General features: G+C 38.6%; 1 protein-coding gene across 3 annotated transcripts in view; it reads left to right on the top strand.

Moving 5' to 3' along the window:
• Positions 1-21,738, top strand: part of LOC132145655 (regulating synaptic membrane exocytosis protein 2-like) — a 175,685-nt gene that overhangs the window by 14,233 nt on the left and 139,714 nt on the right. For all 3 annotated transcript variants that reach the window (XM_059556820.1, XM_059556821.1, XM_059556822.1), the window contains 2 exons: positions 8,226-8,436; positions 21,419-21,591. In XM_059556820.1, the coding sequence (XP_059412803.1) occupies positions 8,226-8,436; positions 21,419-21,591 (384 nt within the window). The remainder of the gene's footprint in view (positions 1-8,225; positions 8,437-21,418; positions 21,592-21,738) is intronic.

The raw sequence follows: 21,738 nt of genomic DNA on the forward strand, positions 1-21,738 counted from the left end.
GCCGCACCACAAGGATGCGCTGTTTTCTTTCACATCAAAGCATGAATACACGTACAAATGTTTTCATTGTTACACGTGTAACAATGTTTTATTCATGTACAAAAATTATTGTCGTTGCTTCATAACGTTACGGTTTTTTTCACTTGGCAGTCTATGGGACAGTCACAAGCCTCTGGGTTTTCATCCAAAATATATTAAATTGTGTTCCGAAGATGAACAAAGCTTTTACAGGTTTCAAAATGCATGGGGGTAAGTGATTAATGAGAAAAATTTTCATTTTGGGGTGGAGTATCCCTTTAACAAAGATAATTTAACAACAACAATAATAATAATGATAATAATACAATGTTTTAAGAATATTCCTTTTTGTTTATTTTTAAAACAAAAAACAAACAAAAAATCCTCTTAAAATTTTAATGTCTTTACAACAAAGATACATTTGTTCTCAAGTACATTACAAAAACAACAATATATATATATATATATATACTTTCAATGTTTTGGAAACCATAAATTTTTTTTCTAATGACACTTATGTCGATTAATGCATCTTTGCTAAATACACTTCATTCAAACAAAAAATCGTTTTATTTGCGAACTTTTTAACCATAGTTGAAACATTGATAGCCTATTCATAAGTGAAACTCTGCTCATCATCATGTCCTTCTAAACCTGTTTGACTTGCTTTTTTGGAGCACAAAAGGAAATATTAGGCTATATCCAAGCAGAAAAACAGTAGTTTAAACAGTTTGTAGAGCATCCCCTAATGTGTTCAGGTTTGCTGTGATATGAAGCGGAGTGATTTTCGAATGAACTTTCTGTTTAAACACAGAAAGAAACAGATCAGATTCAACATATACGGTGAATAACAGTCACAATCAAGCATTACAGCAAAGTTCAACAAAGTGTTTTTGGGATTCCTTGTCCGACCAAATTGGAAGTGTTAAAGGAACAGACAGAAACACTTGAAAGCCGTAAGTACAGCGCAGGGCCTTCAGTTCATACTGCTGGGAGCAGGAGTTCACCTAAACTTGACAGTCTGCTCATCCTCAGGCCATCCAACATGTAAAGGAGTTCCTTTCTTCATCAGATTTGAACAAAGAAATTTAGCATCACGTCACTTGTTCACCAATGGATCCTCTGCAGTGAATGGGTGCCGTCAGAATGAGTTGATAAAAACATCCCAATAATCCACAGAAACAAAATCCATCATGCCGTTTCAACTTTAAACCATAACAGCCAGCCAAAGTCCATAATCCTTCCTCCACATATTTGTTCAACTGTTTTGCTTGTAAACAGGGCTTGATCTGTGCAGATTTCTCTCCCGATTCAGACGAGACAACTTTTTCACTGAAGAAAGCGATATTTAGATGAAGGACTCAAATGTTTTGGCTTGAAGTTAAAAATATCTTTATGGATTGGATTGGATCAGCTGTTTGGACTCTCATGCTGATGGCACCCATCCTTTGGTGAGCAAGTCATGTACTGCTACATTTCATCCCATAAAGAAATTAACTCCTCTACATCTTGGATGGCCTGATTCAGCAAACTTTCATTTTTGGTGAACCATTTCTTTATTCCAGTGCTCTAGTGGGTTCGACCCATATATAGTCAGTGGTTTGTCACTATAATTATACTACATAAGAAACAAGTAACATTTTACTTGAAGCATTTGTGTATAATGCAATAATCTTCTCATAAATAAGATATAAAGTCAAAATGAATGATAATATCTACATCTTGTGTTCGAGACTTGTTTCAGTGTGGGCACCATCGAGTTTCACTGAATATCATGATGTGCAGAGCATGTACAGTAAAACCCGTCCCTGTCACATATTCACTGGTCTTAAAAAACAATTAATAAACATCTGATGAGTAAGTTTTCTCGGAATAGATTATTGATGGAGTCTGTCTGCTTTAGGTTTGGATCCTGTCAAATCCTGAGTCTTTTTATAGCATTAGACGCATCCTATCAGTCCCTATTCAATACGGTTTGACTGATGAATGTAGAATAGGAATTAACCCATTTATATTAATGCATTTACTGCTGAATAAAGAACTTAAAGGGTTAGTTCGCCCAGTTTGCAAAATTATGTCATTAATAACTCACCCTCATGTCGTTCCAAACCCGTGAGACCTCCGTTTATCTTCTGAACACAGTTTAAGATATTTTAGATTTAGTCCGAGAGCTCTAAGTCCCTCCATTGAAGCTGTGTGTACGGTCTACTGTCCATGTCCAGAAAGGAGATAAAAACATCATCAAAGTAGTCCATGTGACATCAGAGGGTCAATTAGAATTTTTTGAAGCATCAAAAATACATTTTGGTCCAAAAATAGCAAAAACTACGACTTTATTCATCATTGTCTTCTCTTCCGTGTCTGTTGTGAGAGAGAGTTCAAAACAAAGCAGTTTGTGATATCCGGTTCGCGAACGAATCATTCGATGTAACCGGATCTTTTTGAAACCGTTCACCAAATTGAACTGAATCGTTTTAAACAGTTCGCGTCTCCAATACGCATTAATCCACAAATGACTTAAGATGTTGACTTGTTTAATGTGGCTGACACTCCCTCTGAGTTCAAACAAACCAATATCCCGGAGTAATTCATTTACTCAAACAGTACACTGACTGAACTGCTGTGAAGAGAGAACTTTGAACTTTTGCCATCTGGCCGGCGCCTCAGAGCCGCAAATACAAGAACAGCAAGGCACAAGAATAGTTTCTTCCCCCAGGCAATCTACCTCATGAACAGTTAAATGTTTCCCACTTAAACGTATGCTTATGCAAAAATGTGCAATATCCTTATATTTATTTGTTACCCCTCCATCCTAGAACATTCCTGCATCTCACTCAATCCTATTCCATTATCATTTATAGCACAATTGTTTATACACTTATTTATTTGCCAATTTGTAATTCTCCTGTAAATTTTTTTTTTTTTTTTTTGTCTGTGTGTTGTTGTCTCTGTTTACTGGAAGCTTATGTCACTAAAACAAATTCCTTGTATGCGCAAGCATACTTGGCAATAAAGCTCTTTCTGATTCTGATTCTGAACTGAAGATGAACACCGAGCTGAGCCAGATAATGAATGAATGATTGACTCGTTCACGAGTCAAGAACCGTTTCTGTCAGACGCGTCCGATTCGAGAACCGAGGAGCTGATGATTCTGCGCATGTGTGATTCAGCGTGAAGCAGACTGACACACAGAGCGTCTGAACCGAACTGAATCTTTTGGTGATTGATTCTGAACTGATTCTGTGCTAGTGTTATGAGCGCGGGTAAACCGAAGGCTTGAATCAAGGGCAATCATCGCCAATGACGTCATTACGTCGAGCGCAAAAGAACCGGTGAACCGTTTTCTTCAACCGGTTTATTGAATCGAACTGTCCGAAAGAACTACTGGTGATCCGAAAACCGATGCAACAGGTTCTTGACTCGTGAACGAGAATGGAAGCGACGCGGTCGCGATGCGCTCGTGGTGCGACGCGCCCGTTTTTTCCAGGCGCGTCCGCACCGCATCGAGTTAAAAACATCTCAACTTTTCAGAGAGCCGCAAGCGCACCGCAGGTCATGTGACAAGAACTAAACATTCAGCTTCATCCTTTCCCGTAACAACGTTGAAAGCTCAGCCAAGATGATGGAACAGCTAATCAAAGCTGTATATGGATTGCCATTTTGAAATAAATTTAATAGCAGAGCTACAGAAAGCGATTTTTTGTGCTGCAAATCCATTTATCCTTTGCTGAAATTTCCGCGTCTTCATGGTGAGAGCGCGTCATTGTTGCTTAGCAACGGTAGACGCCTCAGGAGCGCTTCTGCCCGAGCGCTTTGGAAAGAAGGAGAAACCGGTGCGCCTAGCGTTTTCCACACGTTTTTAGGGGTGATATGTGAACGTCCCCTTATTCATTCATTAATTATTTTTTGCTTGCATACATCTTCAAATATGCCGTAGAGAATCACAGAAAGTGAACAAATTAGGTTTTATTGTGAACTTTTTTTTTTGTGCAAAATTCGAATATCATTTTTATTTATCGAATAATTAGAGCAGAACGAATATTCGAATGTTCGACTATCCATGCACACCCCTACTTTGATGATGTTTTTTTTACCTTTCTGGACATGGACAGTATACCGTACACACAGCTTCAATGGAGGGACTGAGAGCTCTCGGACTAAATCTAAAATATCTTAAACTGTGTTCAGAAGATGAACGGAGGTCTTACTGGTTTGGAACGACATGAGGGTGAGTTATTAATGACATAATTTTCATTTTTGGGTGAACCAACCCTTTAAGTCATGTTTCCATCCCCAGTGCTCTCTAAAAGTTATTTTAACTTCTCTAAAAGAACCACAACACTCATGTGCTAAACAATTACGGTCTTGTTTTCATTCTCAGAAGGAAAGAAACAAAATCTGTCTATACTATTTCACAATGCAATGATGTATGTACCTTTAAAGGTACTAATATGCATCTCTTAGAGGTAAATAAGTAAATAATATATTTTTAAAAAGGTACCACCCTGTGATAGCTTTTAGATAGATGTACCTTATGTATAGATACTATTTGCACTTGAATGTGGTATAAATTAGTGCTAATTTAGTTTTATACTGTTTGATCACATTTGTAATAGTTTTGGTATTTATACAACCCGAATTCCGGAAAAGTTGGGACGTTTTTTTAAATTTTAATAAAATGAAAACTAAAGGAATTTCAAATCACATGAGCCAATATTTTATTCACAATAGAACATAGATAACATAGCAAATGTTTAAACTGAGAAATTTTACACTTTTATCCACTTAATTAGCTCATTTAAAATTTAATGCCTGCTACAGGTCTCAAAAAAGTTGGCACGGGGGCAACAAATGGCTAAAAAAGCAAGCAGTTTTGAAAAGATTCAGCTGGGAGAACATCTAGTGATTAATTAAGTTAATTGATATCAGGTCTGTAACATGATTAGCTATAAAAGCTTTGTCTTAGAGAAGCAGAGTCTCTCAGAAGTAAAGATGGGCAGAGGCTCTCCAATCTGTGAAAGACTGCGTAAAAAAATTGTGGAAAACTTTAAAAACAATGTTCCTCAACGTCAAATTGCAAAGGCTTTGCAAATCTCATCATCTACAGTGCATAACATCATCAAAAGATTCAGAGAAACTGGAGAAATCTCTGTGCATAAGGGACAAGGCCGGAGACCTTTATTGGATGCCCGTGGTCTTCGGGCTCTCAGACGACACTGCATCACTCATCGGCATGATTGTGTCAATGACATTACTAAATGGGCCCAGGAATACTTTCAGAAACCACTGTTGGTAAACACAATCCGCCGTGCCATCAGCAGATGCCAACTAAAGCTCTATCATGCAAAAAGGAAGCCATATGTGAACATGGTCCAGAAGCGCCGTCGTGTCCTGTGGGCCAAGGCTCATTTAAAATGGACTATTTCAAAGTGGAATAGTGTTTTATGGTCAGATGAGTCCAAATTTGACATTCTTGTTGGAAATCACGGACGCCGTGTCCTCCGGGCTAAAGAGGAGGGAGACCTTCCAGCATGTTATCAGCGTTCAGTTCAAAAGCCAGCATCTCTGATGGTATGGGGGTGCATAAGTGCATACGGTATGGGCAGCTTGCATGTTTTGGAAGGCTCTGTGAATGCTGAAAGGTATATAAAGGTTTTAGAGCAACATATGCTTCCCTCCAAACAACGTCTATTTCAGGGAAGGCCTTGTTTATTTCAGCAGGACAATGCAAAACCACATACTGCAGCTATAACAACAGCATGGCTTCGTCGTAGAAGAGTCCGGGTGCTAACCTGGCCTGCCTGCAGTCCAGATCTTTCACCTATAGAGAACATTTGGCGCATCATTAAACGAAAAATACGTCAAAGACGACCACGAACTCTTCAGCAGCTGGAAATCTATATAAGGCAAGAATGGGACCAAATTCCAACAGCAAAACTCCAGCAACTCATAGCCTCAATGCCCAGACGTCTTCAAACTGTTTTGAAAAGAAAAGGAGATGCTACACCATGGTAAACATGCCCCGTCCCAACTATTTTGAGACCTGTAGCAGAAATCAAAATTGAAATGAGCTCATTTTGTGCATAAAATTGTAAACTTTCTCAGTTTAAACATTTGCTATGTTATCTATGTTCTATTGTGAATAAAATATTGGCACATGTGATTTGAAAGTCTTTTAGTTTTCATTTTATTAAAATTTAAAAAACGTCCCAACTTTTGGGTTGTATGTTCCTTTTTTTTACTCTTTAGCTTTAAGTCTTTGAGAAGGGGTTTATCAAGCTAGTATACGCACTGCAGACGGAGTATGTGTGAAACAGGCGTGAGCAGGCCGTAGCTGGGGTCAGAAATAACTGACAGTTTTTTCGAGCATAATTTCCAAGGTGGATATTTTGACATATTTTGTATGTATTTTTCGGCACAAGAGCAAAAATAAGCAAATTCGATGTTCAAGTGTTTTGAGACACCTTTCTCTGTGTGAGCCCTGAACACCAGAACACCGTTCAGTATCAGTTCAGTATACCCCACACACACACACACACACACACACACACACACACACACACACACACACACACACACACACACACACACACACACTGGGAAGACTGAATCTGCAATAGCTAAGCAGCTTGGTGTGAAGAAATCAACTGTGGGAGCAATTATTAGGAAATGGAAGACATACAAGACCAATGATAATCTCCCTCGATCTGGGGCTCCACACAAGATCTCACCCCGTGGGGTCAAAATGACCACAACAACGGTGAGCAAAAATCTCAGAACCACACAGGGGGACCTAGTGAATGACCCGCAGAGAGCTGGGACCAAAGTGACAATCGCTACCATCAGTAACACACTACGCCGCCAGGGACTCAAATCCTGCAGTGCCAGACGTGTCCCCCTGCTTAAGCCAGTACATGTCTGAAGTTTGCTAGAGAGCATTTGGATGATCCAGAAGAGGATTGGGACAATGTCATATCGTCAGATGAAACCAAAATAGAACTTTTTGGTAAAAACTCAACTTCGTCGTGTTTGGAGGAGAAAGAACACCATATCTACTGTGAAGCATGAGGGTGGAAACATCGTGCTTTGGGGCTGTTTTTCTGCAAAGGGACCTGGACGACTGATCCGTGTAAAGGAAAGAATGAATGGGGCCATGTATCGTGAGATTTTGAGTGAAAACTTCCTTCCATCAGCAAGGGCCATGAAGATGAAACATGGCTGGGTCTTTCAGCATGACAATGATCCCAAACACACCGCCTGGGTAACGAAGAAGTGGCTTCGTAAGAAGCATTTCAAGGTCCTGGAGTGGCCTAGCCAGTCTCCAGATCTCAACCCCATAGAAAATCTTTGGAGGGAGTTGAAAGTCTGTGTTGCCCAAAAAACATCACTGCTCTAGAGGAGATCTGCATGGAGGAATGGGCCAAAATACCAGCAACAGTGTGTGAAAACCTTGTGAAGACTTACAGAAAATGTTTGACCTCTTCATCGCCAACAAAGGGTATAAATCAAAGTATAGAGATAAACTTTCGTTATTGACCAAATAACAAATATACAGTATATAATAAATAAAACAAGCACGAAGTCAACTCCTGTAGCATGGTTAAAGCAAACTATATAAAAACTATATATATTTTTTTAACCTTTTCTAAGATGGAGCTGTTTTGACCTGTGTTTCTTTACCACGTTAAACAATTTTGTTTTCGTTATCCTATTTAACAGCATCAAGGAAGTCAATCCATGTCCTCAATTTCTATAAGAAAGGTGAATCATTTTAGTTTAGAGCCTTTCAATTTTTTTCAACATGTAACGTTTATTTATAGAAAATAATTGTTATTATTAAACATTTTTTTATGTATTAACAGTGTTCAGGCATGCCCCCCAAATCCCTACCCTCATATATTAACAATAATAAAAACAGCTCATAATATTTAGTTTGACCTCTGAGCGGGACAAAAAAAGGTTTCTAAAGTTAGTTCTTATCACAAGTATCATCACACCCTATTATGCATCACATTTGTGGAAAGCACATATTAAATGCTTTGGATTAACATACACATAATGGAAAACAGGCTATTATTATTATTATTATTTTGTAGGGGTATGCTGAGCTATGAATTCCTGACGTGTTTTGCGCATGTGTTAATTAACAGGTGTCAAACTCAGAGCAGCTAGAAGAAAGCACTGAATGTCCTCTCTGCTCTCCACAGGAAGCTGCACCAGCAGTTTGAGATGTACAAGGACCAGGTGAAGAAGATCGGAGAGGAGGCTCCGAAGAACCCGGAGCAGAAGGGAGACTCGCCCATCTGTGGGATCTGCCACAAAACCAAGTTTGCCGATGGCTGTGGCCGTGTCTGTTCTTATTGCCAAACCAAGTTCTGCGCGCGCTGTGGAGGACGCGTCTCCCTCCGCTCCAACAGAGTACGTCTGATTCTCTCTCTCACCGTAGAGTCTGTAGAAAACCCCCCTCACCACGGTGTCTGTACTCTTCAGTATGTCGGATTTCTAATCTGAATTCTGTAGTTTTTGGTTACTCAGGACCATTTCATCTCATGACCACAAGAGGATGCTGAATAAAGCCCCAGAATGTTCCAATATCTGCAGCTGTCGTCTTTCTAATGTTCTCCTCGGCTCTTGATCTGAGGACACAAGTTTCTGAGAGTGCTGGGTAGTCCATTACTGATTCTAACTTACATGACAAAAAAAAATTAGTTAGTTGCATAATTCATTATATTACATATTTTAGATTTATTTTATAGATTTTTAGATTTATGATATAATCAGACTAACTGTAATTTCTTTATTGATTTAAATAGGATACTACTGTATGATGGAAATGTTTTATTGACATTTTAATTCAGCATCATCTAATTATGTAGTAAGCTATTAGGTCTTTTATTGCAAGCCATCAACCATTTGTTCTTTTTACTTTTTTTTTTTTAGAAAGAATATTTTAATGAGAGCTTGTTCAGTACTGTTTCCACTAGTGGGCATCATCTCCTTTAAACTCCACTCCGTGATTTAGCCTTTCCTCTGTGCCTCATGTTTGATTTCAAACACATATTATCAAATTATTGTCTAACTGCAGTTTTCAGTGAACCACTGACATCCTCTTTTTGGTTTGATCATCAATGTATCCAAAAATAATGCACTTAATTGTCACATGCTGCAGGCAGATTATTGTCCCATTAGACAGTGAAAGAAAAAGAAATGCTTAGGACTATTAATATATTTAAAATACCATTATATATAAGTCACACTAAAGTGACAGACTGGAAATCAAAGAGGAAATCTGTCCACTGAACAGGGTTACATACGTAACTCTGCCATAATTTCAGATGCTGTTGTGAAAACAGATCCTGAGCTCTGTTTGTTGTATAGATTAGCTCTCCTCAGACAGCTGCTTCAGCAATACAGTTGCTTTCGGTGGATAGAGATTATTTACATCCTAATTTGTCGGCAGCCTGTGCTCTCTGCCCTCGGAGGAGCAGAAGAATGTGGAAAATAACTTTACTGATGGTCAATTGTTAATCAGTGACTAATTCACTATTCACAGCTCATGAATGTTGAATGCTGTGCATAATGCATGGTGTTTAGTGAGGGCACAGCAGCAGGAAGATCTGTACATGCTTCTGATGAGATAACACTGTGATAAACAGCACTTGTATGTTAGCAGTGCTCACACAGCTTGAGTTCTTGTTGGTGGATGCAAAGACTGTGTGTAAGTCCAATTCAAGCGTCACATGGAAACAGTGTAGTGGTTTTTGATGAGATCTCAGTGCTGAGGTTTTAAATTTGAAGTATATGGGACAGCAAACCAAAATATGTGTTTATCTAGATTGAAGTTTTTAGATAAACTGTTTATGCACATGAAGTTTCGTTCGATTAGTTTCCCTGGCTTGAGATCAATATGGATGATTGGGGGATAATTTTGTGAATGAGTGGTGAGTGGTGATGGATTTGGGTTTTGGAAGCTGACTGGAGCTCAGCAGGCTGTCATGGACACCGGTGCTGCTGTGTCTGATGTCAGTGTCAGTGGCTGCACGTGTTTGTGAGGCCATGGATTGAGTTCCCCTTCAGTGCTAGATGACCAGATTCTTTCTCAGCGCTGGGACTGTGATGTCATGGAGCTCTTGGGCCACACCCTTAAACACACACACACAGACACACACACACACACACAAACACACGTTTGTTTTTGTGAAAAGTGTGTTCATCCCATATAGGTGTAATGGTTTTTATACTGTAGAAACTGTATATTCTATCACCCTTCACCAACCCTACACCTAACCCTCACAGGAAACTTTGTGCATTTTTACTTTCTCAACAAAAAAAAAACTAGTTCTGTATGATTTATAAGCGTTTTGAAAAATGGGGACATGGGTTATATCCTCATAAGTCACCCTCTCCTTGTAATACCTGTATCATACCCATGTCATTATACAGAGTTGTGTCCTGATATGTCACAAAAACAAGAGCACACACACACACACACACACACACACACACACACACACACACACAATCTGAATGTCATAGAGACATAGGGGTTGGATTGTATCATTCATAATGTTAAGCAGCCTTTGGAGTATCATTACTGGCGGCTGCCAAGCCACTCCCTAGCAACCAAACACAGTACCCTAGCAACCATTTAGTAAGTCTTATATCTTTGCTTCAGAAAATTGTATAGACATGGGAGTTGGTCCTTTTGACTCATGCTAGCAAACAGGACTTCAAACATGCTAGTCATGCTAGCAGTAAATAGCTATATGCTAATAGTGATTACCTACAGTAAGTGCTACATCAGGCTAAGAACTCTATAAAACTCTAGTCCAGGTAGCCTAGCAACCGGCCTAGCAACCCCATAGCAACATAATATTATAAATGCCTTTATAATGCATTCAAGGAATAGAACAGTTCACCCAAAAAATTAAGATTTGCTGAAAATCGTCACCCTCAGGTCATCCAAAATGTAGATGAGTTTGTTTCTTCATTGAAAAAAAAAAGGATAAATAGCATTACATCACTCACCAAAGAATTTTCAGCAGTGAATGGGTGCCATCGGGATGAGAGTCCAAACATAAAAAAAACAAAAACAAAACAGCTGGTATTTTGGCCAGAATAGATAGTTTAAAGTAAAAAATTACTAATTAATGAACTGGAGTGGTGTGGATTACTGTGATGTTTTTATCAGCTGTTTGGACTCTCATTCTGACGGCACCCATTCACTGCAGAGCATCCTTTGGAGAGCAAGTGATGTAATGCTACATTTCTCCAAATCTGTTCAGATGAACAAACTAACTCTTCTACATCTTGGAAGTCTGTTGTTTTCACTGAAAAGGTCCAGTTATGACTTTTTGATTAAACAATATGAGGTCAAAACAATAGAAAAAAATAGGGTGAATATTAGCTTCATGTAAATTTAGTGCTAACAAACATTATTATATAGACAATAAAATAGCTGTGCAAGGGAATTGAACTTTTACCTATTTTCAGATGCATATCCGAACTGACCTTATTTTTTCTTAAGGATTACTAATTTAATAGAAATTATCAAAGTTTTGTACCCTTTTAACTTTTATTGCTTTGCAGATGTGCTTACCGAGTATCCCTGAAGGCTACTTGATTTTAGATCAGTTGTTTCCACTTATTTCAGACATGTATGTGTGTGCGTGTATGAGATTTGCACCACCAGAAAGGCATGTTTTAGATCAGCACTGGTTCTTGTGCTCTAAACACATCTGCTGTGACAGATGGGAATGTGTAAATAGGTATTTGGAATCAATCTATTTACTGTTGATGCGCTATTATTTTAACTAGTTGTTTTGTTTGAAGTCAACATTATGCCAATTAGACTTCTCCTTGGTAAACTGGGGCCATTTTTCTCCTCGTGAATACAAACAGATTACATAAGAGCTGATTCAGTTTCACTGAAGTGCTGGGTGAGAATGAAGCGAGTTTAATGGTGTCTGACTTCTAGTTTTACACATGCTAACAGTGCAGTGATGTTTTTGCCATTTCAATTAAATGTATTTAGTGAAAACAACAATATTTGTATTGCAAAGTCTACTTAGAAGTCATTCACACATTGTGAGGTCAGGTGAACTTCATTACTGCTTTTGAGAGAGATGAATTCTCCTGAGGAGGCTCATTCACTTACATTGTTTGAGTGTATTCCACTTTTTAGTGTTTACTGTGTTTGGCTGCAGCCTCGTGTCTGTTATTATCTGTGTTTTTCGGGCGGTTTGAGGCGGTATGCATTCGTAATGAACTGAATTCCGGCTTAGTGGCTTGATAGCGGCAGGATCCGTAAATAATGTAGTTTAAAGCGAAGAGCAGCGAGTTCCTCAGCTTCATCGCGCATGCAGCCTCTAAATGCCGGTGGGTTCCGCTGTCAGACATGCGCATGCGCAGAACTTCTCGTGCTCTTCTCAGAACCGAGTTTCTTGTTTCTTGTTCTGACGGAAACAGCGGAGTCCATTAAACGCGATAAAGATCTTCTCTGTCGCCGTACATAGCGTCTCGACGGACACAAAATGACTCGCAAGGACGAAATGGGTAGGAAAATAATTTATCATGCGTAAAGTTTGGTGTTAAATGTTTTCGAGACATCCCATTATTGTAGGAGAGACCGGGGCTAGTTGTCACAGATTGCAACAATATAACCTAGACTATCTCAATAATAAAGTCAAAAGTCCAGTTTAATAAATGTGAGTTTTATCTAGCAGTTTAAAATAAATTCGTTTTTTTTCTTCTTCTTCAGTTCTGCCCTACAAAATACAATATTTTATTTAATCAAGTGAACAAACAAACTGAGGACATACATAGACGTTATGCGTCAAACAGATTTTAACTGTCTATTTTAATAGCCTGAATAGTTTGTTCTTCATAAAAGTCAGGCCAGGTAAAGTCTTTTTAATATATATATATATATAAAAAATTGCATTACATTTTTCCAGGTTCCCATTGAGACAACTTACCCCTAACATTCCCGGAAAATAAATAAGTACATTTATTAATTTATTAAGTTGACTAAAGGTTAGTAAACTATTTCCTTCATGAGCATTAGCATGCAACAATTTTTGAGCTAAAAAAATAAATAACCTTCATATCCTCCATAATAATAATAATAATCGTCATCATATTTTAACACCTGTAAAAAAATCTACCATGAGATCTGAGATAGTTTATCAGTTATTTACTTTCTGAAGCTATCCGTCTACATTATTTTATATACATTTTTAAGCAATATCAATGACCGTGCCACTGAGAAGTATATGTTCTCACATTCCTTTGGTTCGTAGTCCCAAAACATCAGATGATAGAAACACACACACACACACACACACACACACACACACACACACACACACAGATAATGAAGAGGTGATGCTGAAAATTAAATATTAAATTAAAATAATAACAATAATAATAATTTTAACAGTGAAGTTTACTGTGAGAAACTACACTACCCAAGATCCCTCAGAGAAATATCCAACAATTAGTGGTGCACGATAAATATCGGCCGATAAAGTAAAGCCGTAAATCGAGGCGAAGCTCTCGATTTACCGGTCAATCTACGTTCCTACTCTCACCTATGGTCATGAGCTTTGGGTCATGACCGAAAGGACAAGATCCCGGATACAGGCGGCCGAAATGAGCTTTCTCCGCAGGGTGGCTGGGCGATCCCTTAGAGATAGGGTGAGAAGCTTAGTCACCCGGGAGGAGCTCAGAGTAGAGCCGCTGCTCCTCCACATCGAGAGGGGTCAGCTGAGGTGGCTCGGGCATCTGTTCCGGATGCCTAAGACTGGACGCCTTCCCGGGAAGGTGTTCCGGGCGCGTCCCACTGGGAGGAGACCACGGGGAAGACCTAGGACCCGCTGGAGAGACTATGTCTCCCGGCTGGCCTGGGAACGCCTCGGTGTCCCCCCAGAAGAGCTGGAGGAAGTGTCTAGGGAGAGGGAAGTCTGGGGTTCTCTGCTTAGACTGCTGCCCCCGCGACCCGGCCCCGGATAAGCGGTAGAAGATGGATGTATGTATGTATGTATGTATGTATGTAAAGTAAAGCCAGTAAAGCCGGTTCTCTAATCAGCAGTAAATACCATCAGGTGCGTGATTTCACATAGAGCAGCTGCTACTACACTGAGAGAGCTTTTACACTGGGCTCGTTTGCTGCTGTCCGAGCACGATTGTTTCCGGCACCGCCCGCAGCATTGGTCTGCTTTCACACTCAATAGTTGTATCAAACCCAGGTGCGTTTGCAGCCACCTTACGTCATCGCAAATGCACACGGAAAACGCATGGAGAACACAACGCGACTGAGCATATAGTCGTAATTTTTTAGTTGTTATTTTAGTGCTATTATGCACAGTATAATAATTAATTTTAATTGTTTAATTTAATTAATTTAATTTTGACTTTTTGGAGTGTGTGGAATCAACCTCGGCTCTCTCGTGTGTTGTAACAATGATATGGACAGTGTTACGCATGCGCGGGATACTTTACTTCCTGAACAAGTGCGCTCCCGAGTCTGTGTTCCTTGCACATTCATGCGAACCACGCCACAGTTCGGGAGCAACCGAACTCAGACCACCTTCTCCAGTGCGCACCAGGGTCTGATGACAGCGTTCAAATTAGCAGTTTTTAATGCAAACCGTGCACCGTTCCGCACTAAACTGCCAGTGTGAAAGACCCCTGAGACACGCAAGCTGAGTTAACAACGGCTCTGTGTGGTAACAGCTGCTCTATGTGAAATCACGCAACTGATGGTATTTACCGTCTTTAATGGCGAGATGCGTATTAATTATCGGCCGATATTTATTGTGCACCCCTACCACCAATCAAAAAATTGCAGCAAACAACTGGTGCCAAGAAAGCTCTGCAGTGACCACCCACTTTCATAAAGCACTGCCAATGACTTAATCAAGTCTCTATACTTGTAAACTAGCACACACATGGTTAATTTCCTCTGCACTGTTTCTATGAATCAGTAAGTTTAACAAAAAAATAGTTTTAAATTTTATTTTGTTCACAGTCAGTGGTTTCTTTGTATTCCTCTAAATTCAAAAAATTGTGTAGCCATTCACACACAAACTGGTTTGCGCCCTTTTGAACTCTCTCTCTCTTTCTCTCTCTTTCTCTCTTGTGCACATGCGTGAGCGTTTGTTGGGTGAGCGTTGAGAGCGCGTGATAAGTGTGAATGGTTTATGCCCGCTGTGGCGAAAAATTCCTTTTTCTTCTATCAATTCTTTATTTATTTGATATTTGTGGAACATCGGGTGGTGAAGTAAGGCTCCTTGGATGGGGGGCTGGCCGTTAGCAACCAGTGTATCACCCATTCACTGGAAGCATGGCAGCCCAGAGCACAAACACTAGTTTAGATTCTCTCACGCGGCACCACGGAGTGAAAGTGGTGTCCGCAGTGAATGTGGAGGAATGCATATTGGCTGTCGGAAATATTGTTGGTCATGACTGTATTTTAGCAGCATCTAGGATGAATAATGCAATTGTTTTGTTTTTAAATTCTGTTGAGAAAGCAAACGAAGTAGTGGAGAGAGGTAAACTAGTTATTAGTGGTTTGTACACCCCAGTGCTTCCCCTCTCTACCCCCGCTAAGAAAGTAACTTTGTCTAACGTTCCGCCGTTCATAAAAGATGAAATGCTGACAAAAGAACTGTCGCGTTTCGGAAAGATAGTCAGTCCAGTGAAAAAGATGTTTCTTGGCAGTAAATCAGACTTGATCAAACATGTGGTATCTTCCAGGAGGTTCACTTACATGATCCTGAAAGATAACCGAGACGAACTCAACCTGAATTTGACACTCAGAGTCGATGACTTTGATTATACTGTTTTCGTAAGTACGGATGTGATGAGGTGTTTTGGCTGCGGGAAAACGGGGCACATATTACGAGTTTGCCCAGATAACAATGGTACAAATAAACAAGATGTTTCAGGTGAAGCCTGTGACCAAGTCAGCACGGGTAATGTTTCTGATCCAGGGCCATCCACTAGCGACCAAACTGAAACACTTCCTCACTCACAGACTGAGGTGAATCAGGACAAGGCTGGGAATAATCGGGAGAATGATTTATCTATCCCTGTGCTTGAAAAAGATGAGCCTAAGGCTGGTGACAGCATGGATGTTTCACAAGATAACATAGTGTCTGATTCAAAGTCTCCTTCAGAGAGAGTCAACTTAAGTGATGATTTAATGATGTTTAGGGACATAGATCAGGCAGTTTTCAAAACCCCTTTAAGCCGAAAAGTGCATACTGGCACTTTAACAATAATTTATTAAGTGATGCAAATTTTAGAGAAACTTTCAATTGTTTTTGGAAGAATTTTAGGAAAGAAAAAGATGATTTTTCAGTCTTTACAAAAGGGGTGGGAGAATGGCAAAATACAAACCAAACAATTATGTCAACAGTATACGCACAATGTCACAATAAGATCCAAGAAAGAATTAGAAGAGGAAATTCTTAAATTTCAAGAAACCGCACAGTTAAGTGGAAATCAAACACATATTGAATCTCTTTTTTTAAAGAAATCTGCTTTGTCTGACATACAAAGAAAAAAGGCACAGGGGGCGCTAGTGCGATCACGTTTTAAAGATATAGATCAGATGGACGTACCCTCAAAATTTTTCTTTAGTCTAGAAAAAAAGAACGGTCAGAAACGCTTTATACATTCTTTGTTTTCTGAGACCGGCTCTCTTGAATCAGAGCCTATTGAAATTCGGAAAAGAGCAAACTGCTTTTATGAAAAACTTTATAGTTGTGAGCACAGAGAAGACCAGGTTGTTGAGCAGTGTTTTTGTGAAGAGCTACCAAAGGTCTCTGAGGACTCTAATGCAGAACTCAAGAGACCTATAAGCCTGGAAGAACTGCACGAAGCCCTCCGGAGTATGGAAAATGGCAAGGCTCCTGGGATCGACAGAATCCCAGTTGAGGTCTATAAAGCCTTTTGGCCTGTGATAGGGGAGGATCTGCTGGCGGTTCTCAGCAACAGTCTAGTCGGAGGACTTCTGCCGCTGAGCTGTAGAAGGGCGGTCCTCACCCTATTGCCAAAAAAAGGTGATGTGAGAGACATAAAAACTGGCGACCTGTATCATTATTGTGCTATGACTATAAATTGCTCTCAAAAGTTCTAGCTACTAGACTAGGAAGGGTTTTGGAAGAGGTAATCCATTCTGGTCAGTTGTACTGCGTACCGGGAAGATCAATCTTTGATGGGTTTGATTTCCTTGGATCAAGATAAAGCGTTTGATCGTGTAGAACACGATTACCTTTGGAAAACTTTGCAAGCATTTGGTTTTAGTTCTGATTTTATAGGTTATATTAAAATTCTTTATAATGATATGAGAGTCTACTGAAAGTTAACGGTGGCTTATGTGCTCCTTTTAAAGTGTACCGTGGTGTACGACAGGGGTGTTCTCTGTCAGGAATAATTTACACTTTGGCAATAGAACCACTTTTAAATAAGTTGAGAAGAGTTTTAGAAGGGGTATCTTTACAAGCCTGTAACAGCACTTTGTGTTTGTCAGCATACGCTGATGATGTGGTCATTATACTTAATAAGCAAAGTGACTTGGATTAATTATTAAAAACATTAAGAGAGTTTGAAACCATATCTTCAGCAAGAATTAATTGGGGTAAAAGCGAAGCAGTGCTAATAGGAAAGTGGGAAAGAGGGGTACCAGTACTCCCAAGTGGATTAAGTTGGAGAAAAGATGGCTTAAGATATCTAGGAGTGTTTTTAGGAGATGAAACAACTTTTCAAATAAAATGGGAGGGAACAGTTGAAAAAATGAAAGGTCGCCTATTGAAATGGGAATGGATTGTAAAGAGTTTATCATATAGAGGACATACTCTGATCATTAATAATTTAGTGGCCTCTTCTCTTTGGCACCGACTGGCATGCATTGATCCACCTGTATCGATAATTGTTAAAATTCAGTCCCTTTTAGTAGACTTTTTTTGGGAAAAGAAAAGATGCATTGGATACCTCACCTCATAGTGTATTATATTTACCAAAAGAGGAAGGAGGACAAGGGCTTGTACATCTGCAGAGCAGGACTGCAGCTTTTCAGCTACAGTTCATACAGCGTTTCCTCACTGGTCCAGAGAGTTTAAGCTGGAGGTCGGTGACCAGGACGATTCTAAAGACCGCTGAAGGACTATGTTTGGACAAGTCGTTGTTATTGTTAAATCCCAGAAAAATCAACACCCCCAGATTGCCACAGTTTTACAAGAATCTTTTTAAAGTCTGGGACCACTTTCAAATCAAAAGAACTGATTCTCCGTCATCATTGTTTTGGCTGTTAAAGGAACCTCAGATTTATGGATCACGTTTGGACATTCTAGGAGCGTGTGGGACAATATCAGCAGACTTTATTAAAGCTAAGATCACAACACTTGGGTGTTTAATTAAAGTGTCTGGTCCACGCTTTGAAAAAGCTGAAGAGGTAGCTGTTTTATTGGGGGTTAAATCCTCTCGAATTGTGGCACAAGTTTTAAAAAAAAACTGTACTCTGCCTTTACAACGGAAGAGAAAAAAAATGCTTCAAGTTTACTGTGACGGGGAAGTTATCCCCAACGAGGGGGATCCGTTTCCAAATCTGTCTCTTTCACCAAATTAAGGTGAATATGCAGGAATTTTTCTAAAATCTGAAAAGTTGACAGATTTGTGTGAAAGCAATGGAAAAATGTTTTACAAAGCTTGTGTAAAATCTTTTAACAAAAAAGAGCTACATGAAAGAGTTGACACACCATGGCGTAATGTTCTTCAGATGAGTGACAATGTCAGACCAGAGTGGAGAGCATTGTACAAGCCACCGTTAGCTAAAAGAGATGGAGATTTACAATGGCGAATTTTACACGCCATTATTGCTGTTAATGCTTTTATTTCTGTTTTAAATCTGGATGTTGGCAAAGAATGTCCTTTTTGTTGCCAGAGAGAAACAGTTTTTCACACCTTTCTGTACTGTTCAAGACTAAAACCTTTATTTGATAGTTTGCAGAATCTTTTTAGTTGTTTTAATGAGAAGTTTTCTGTACAAACTTTTATTTTAGGTTTTAAATATGTTCAAAGGCGAAAGTATGAGTGTCATTTGTTGAATTTTATTTTGGGTAAAGCCAAAATGGCTATTTATATCAGTAGAAGAGATAAAATTCAGCAAAAAAGTGAATACAATGTTGAAAGGGTGTTGCCAGCAATGATCAACTCAAGGATTGTAATTAATTTTCGTTTTTACAAAGCAATGGATTCTTTAAATGTTTTCGAAGGAATATGGTGTCACAGAAGAGCATTGTGTTCTGTCATTGAGAATGAACTTCATTTTGCACTCCACTAAAAAAAAATAAAAAAATAAAAAAAGATTTACATGGTTTTTATGTGAATATTTTTGAAAAATAAAGATGATTAAAAAATCTCTTTCTCTCTCTCTCTCTCTCTCTTTCTCTCTCTCTCTCTCGCTCTCTTTCTTTCTCTCTCTCTGTCTCTCTTTCTTAGACATGCACACTTTAGCATACAGTTTAAAATAATATACTAAGTGCACTAATTTTCAAACACTTACATGCAATTAAAGTTTAAATGAATGAAAATGTATTATAGCTTGATCTTTTGTTAAATTAACTAAAGAAAGACTTTTGCTGAACTAAGAGTGCATTTGATTTGGTATCTTAAGTATCTTAATATGTAATTTCATAACTACTTCTGTTGTCTATGAAATATGGTTAAAGTGAACTACTGAATGAACTGACAAGCATGTAACTAAAATATACTTAAATGTAATTTCTATTCAAACGTGTACATCTTGTTTTTAAATTAGCATTGTTAAGTGATTAAAACATTTAATCTAATTAATTTATGATGTGCTGATTATCTAATTAATCACATATCAATTTGGGCTGAGAGGTTACCCCCAAAATATCATTTAGAGTCATAACTGTGTTGAATAAGAAAAGCATAGAATAGAAATGACAGAAAAGTTGGTGTAAAAATGAATATTGAAATGAATGAAATGATAATCTTAATATGAAATTAAAGCCACAAGTAGGTGGTGGCTTTATGAATGAGTCACTGAATCACTGACTCGAATCACTGATTCGTTCAAAACCACAGATTCAGTACAGTTTTGTTGAGGCTTTGTTTGAAACTATGATCGTTTGTTGAAATAAAGCAAATACGTCCTAAATGCTTATTGTTTGTTGAACTGTTGTACAAATTCAATATCACATTTGGAATCATGCAGATATTCGGCAAAAAACAGCGCTCTTACTCATATGATATTGCTAAACTATATATAAGACAAAACCCCATACAGAAGCATTTTTGTCCTCATATCTTGGATTTTAAGGTAATTCTAATAGGTTACATCACACAGTCAGTCGTCATGCTGCATCTTGTTTTCCATTCAGCAAATGAGCGGGGTGGAAGAGCTCAGCCAATCAGAATCAAGCACTGTCAGTTTTATAAAATAAAGTGTATTCTATTTTCTCTCTCTGTCTCTCCCTCTCTTTCTCTCTTTCTCTTAGGTTAACCTCCTGAGACCAAGATTTTATGATTTTTTTAATTTATTTTTAATGTCAATACATTTAGAGCATAAGACTTTGTTTTATTTTTTTTAATTTCATTCATATGTTATGCTTTGTCATAGTTAGATTTATTGGTAGACTTAATTTAATAATTAAATAGGGATATTGAAATATATTTTCTTTTCCTATTCATTGGTTGTGTCTCCCAAAATGTGTAATAAACATGCTTTTGTTGAGTATGTGTATGAAATCAATGTCCTGTTTCGTAACAGAAAGTCATATTTTGGTTTAAAACCCCATTACGTTTTCCTGAGATGTTGATTTATGACAAACAGTTAAATATAGATTTAAATGCTAATTAAAAAATATTATCATATTTCCATAAGAGTGTTACATTTTATCTCTAAATTAATGTCCAAGGAGAGGGAGTGGTCATGATGAAACATCTAATTATTTGGTATCTCTGAGAAGTCCTGAATGCACTCTGTACAGGACATCTAGACTTAAAACTTTGGCATGTATAGTCTCGGAGAAATTCACTAAAATATAATGTCCTCACATGAGGATGCAGGGTCTCAGGAGCATCACCACAACAATACATAGGGCAGTCAGTTTGGAAAATGGATGGACAGATGTTTTATTAGCAGTAGTAGAAGATACTGTGATAGTTTATATATGCAGGGGTTTATGCAAAGGTCCTCTAACCCCATGTTATGTTTGTAGCATCTGTATTATAAAAAAATATATAGTTAGAAGATCCATCCATCCTCCATGAAAACTGCATGTCTTGGTTTGCTATTGTATTGTTTTGCTTCTTATAACACATTTTTCTGAATTCCCCCAATATTAATTTGTCATTTTATATGTAGGTAATGTGGGTATGCAACCTGTGCCGAAAACAACAAGAAATCCTCACCAAGTCGGGAGCGTGGTTCTACAGCGGTCCTGAGGGCTCTAGATCAGGGCCCCAAGCCAAAGTAAGGGGACGCCCAGTCAGAGCAAACCAGGACCCTATCAGAAACGGATCAGGGATCCCAGGCAGGTCAGAAATTCACTCCTTATTCACCTTAATTTTACAGACAGTGTAAAATATTGCTCTTTTCAGCATTGTGAGTCTGATGCTGTGAGAAGTCTTGTGTCTCAGTTAGGATGCTTTGAGGATAATTTGTTATAAATTTGAGATCCAACA

The sequence above is a fragment of the Carassius carassius genome, chromosome 8, assembly GCF_963082965.1.
Source record: "Carassius carassius chromosome 8, fCarCar2.1, whole genome shotgun sequence".
Classification (NCBI taxonomy): Eukaryota; Metazoa; Chordata; class Actinopteri; order Cypriniformes; family Cyprinidae; genus Carassius; species Carassius carassius.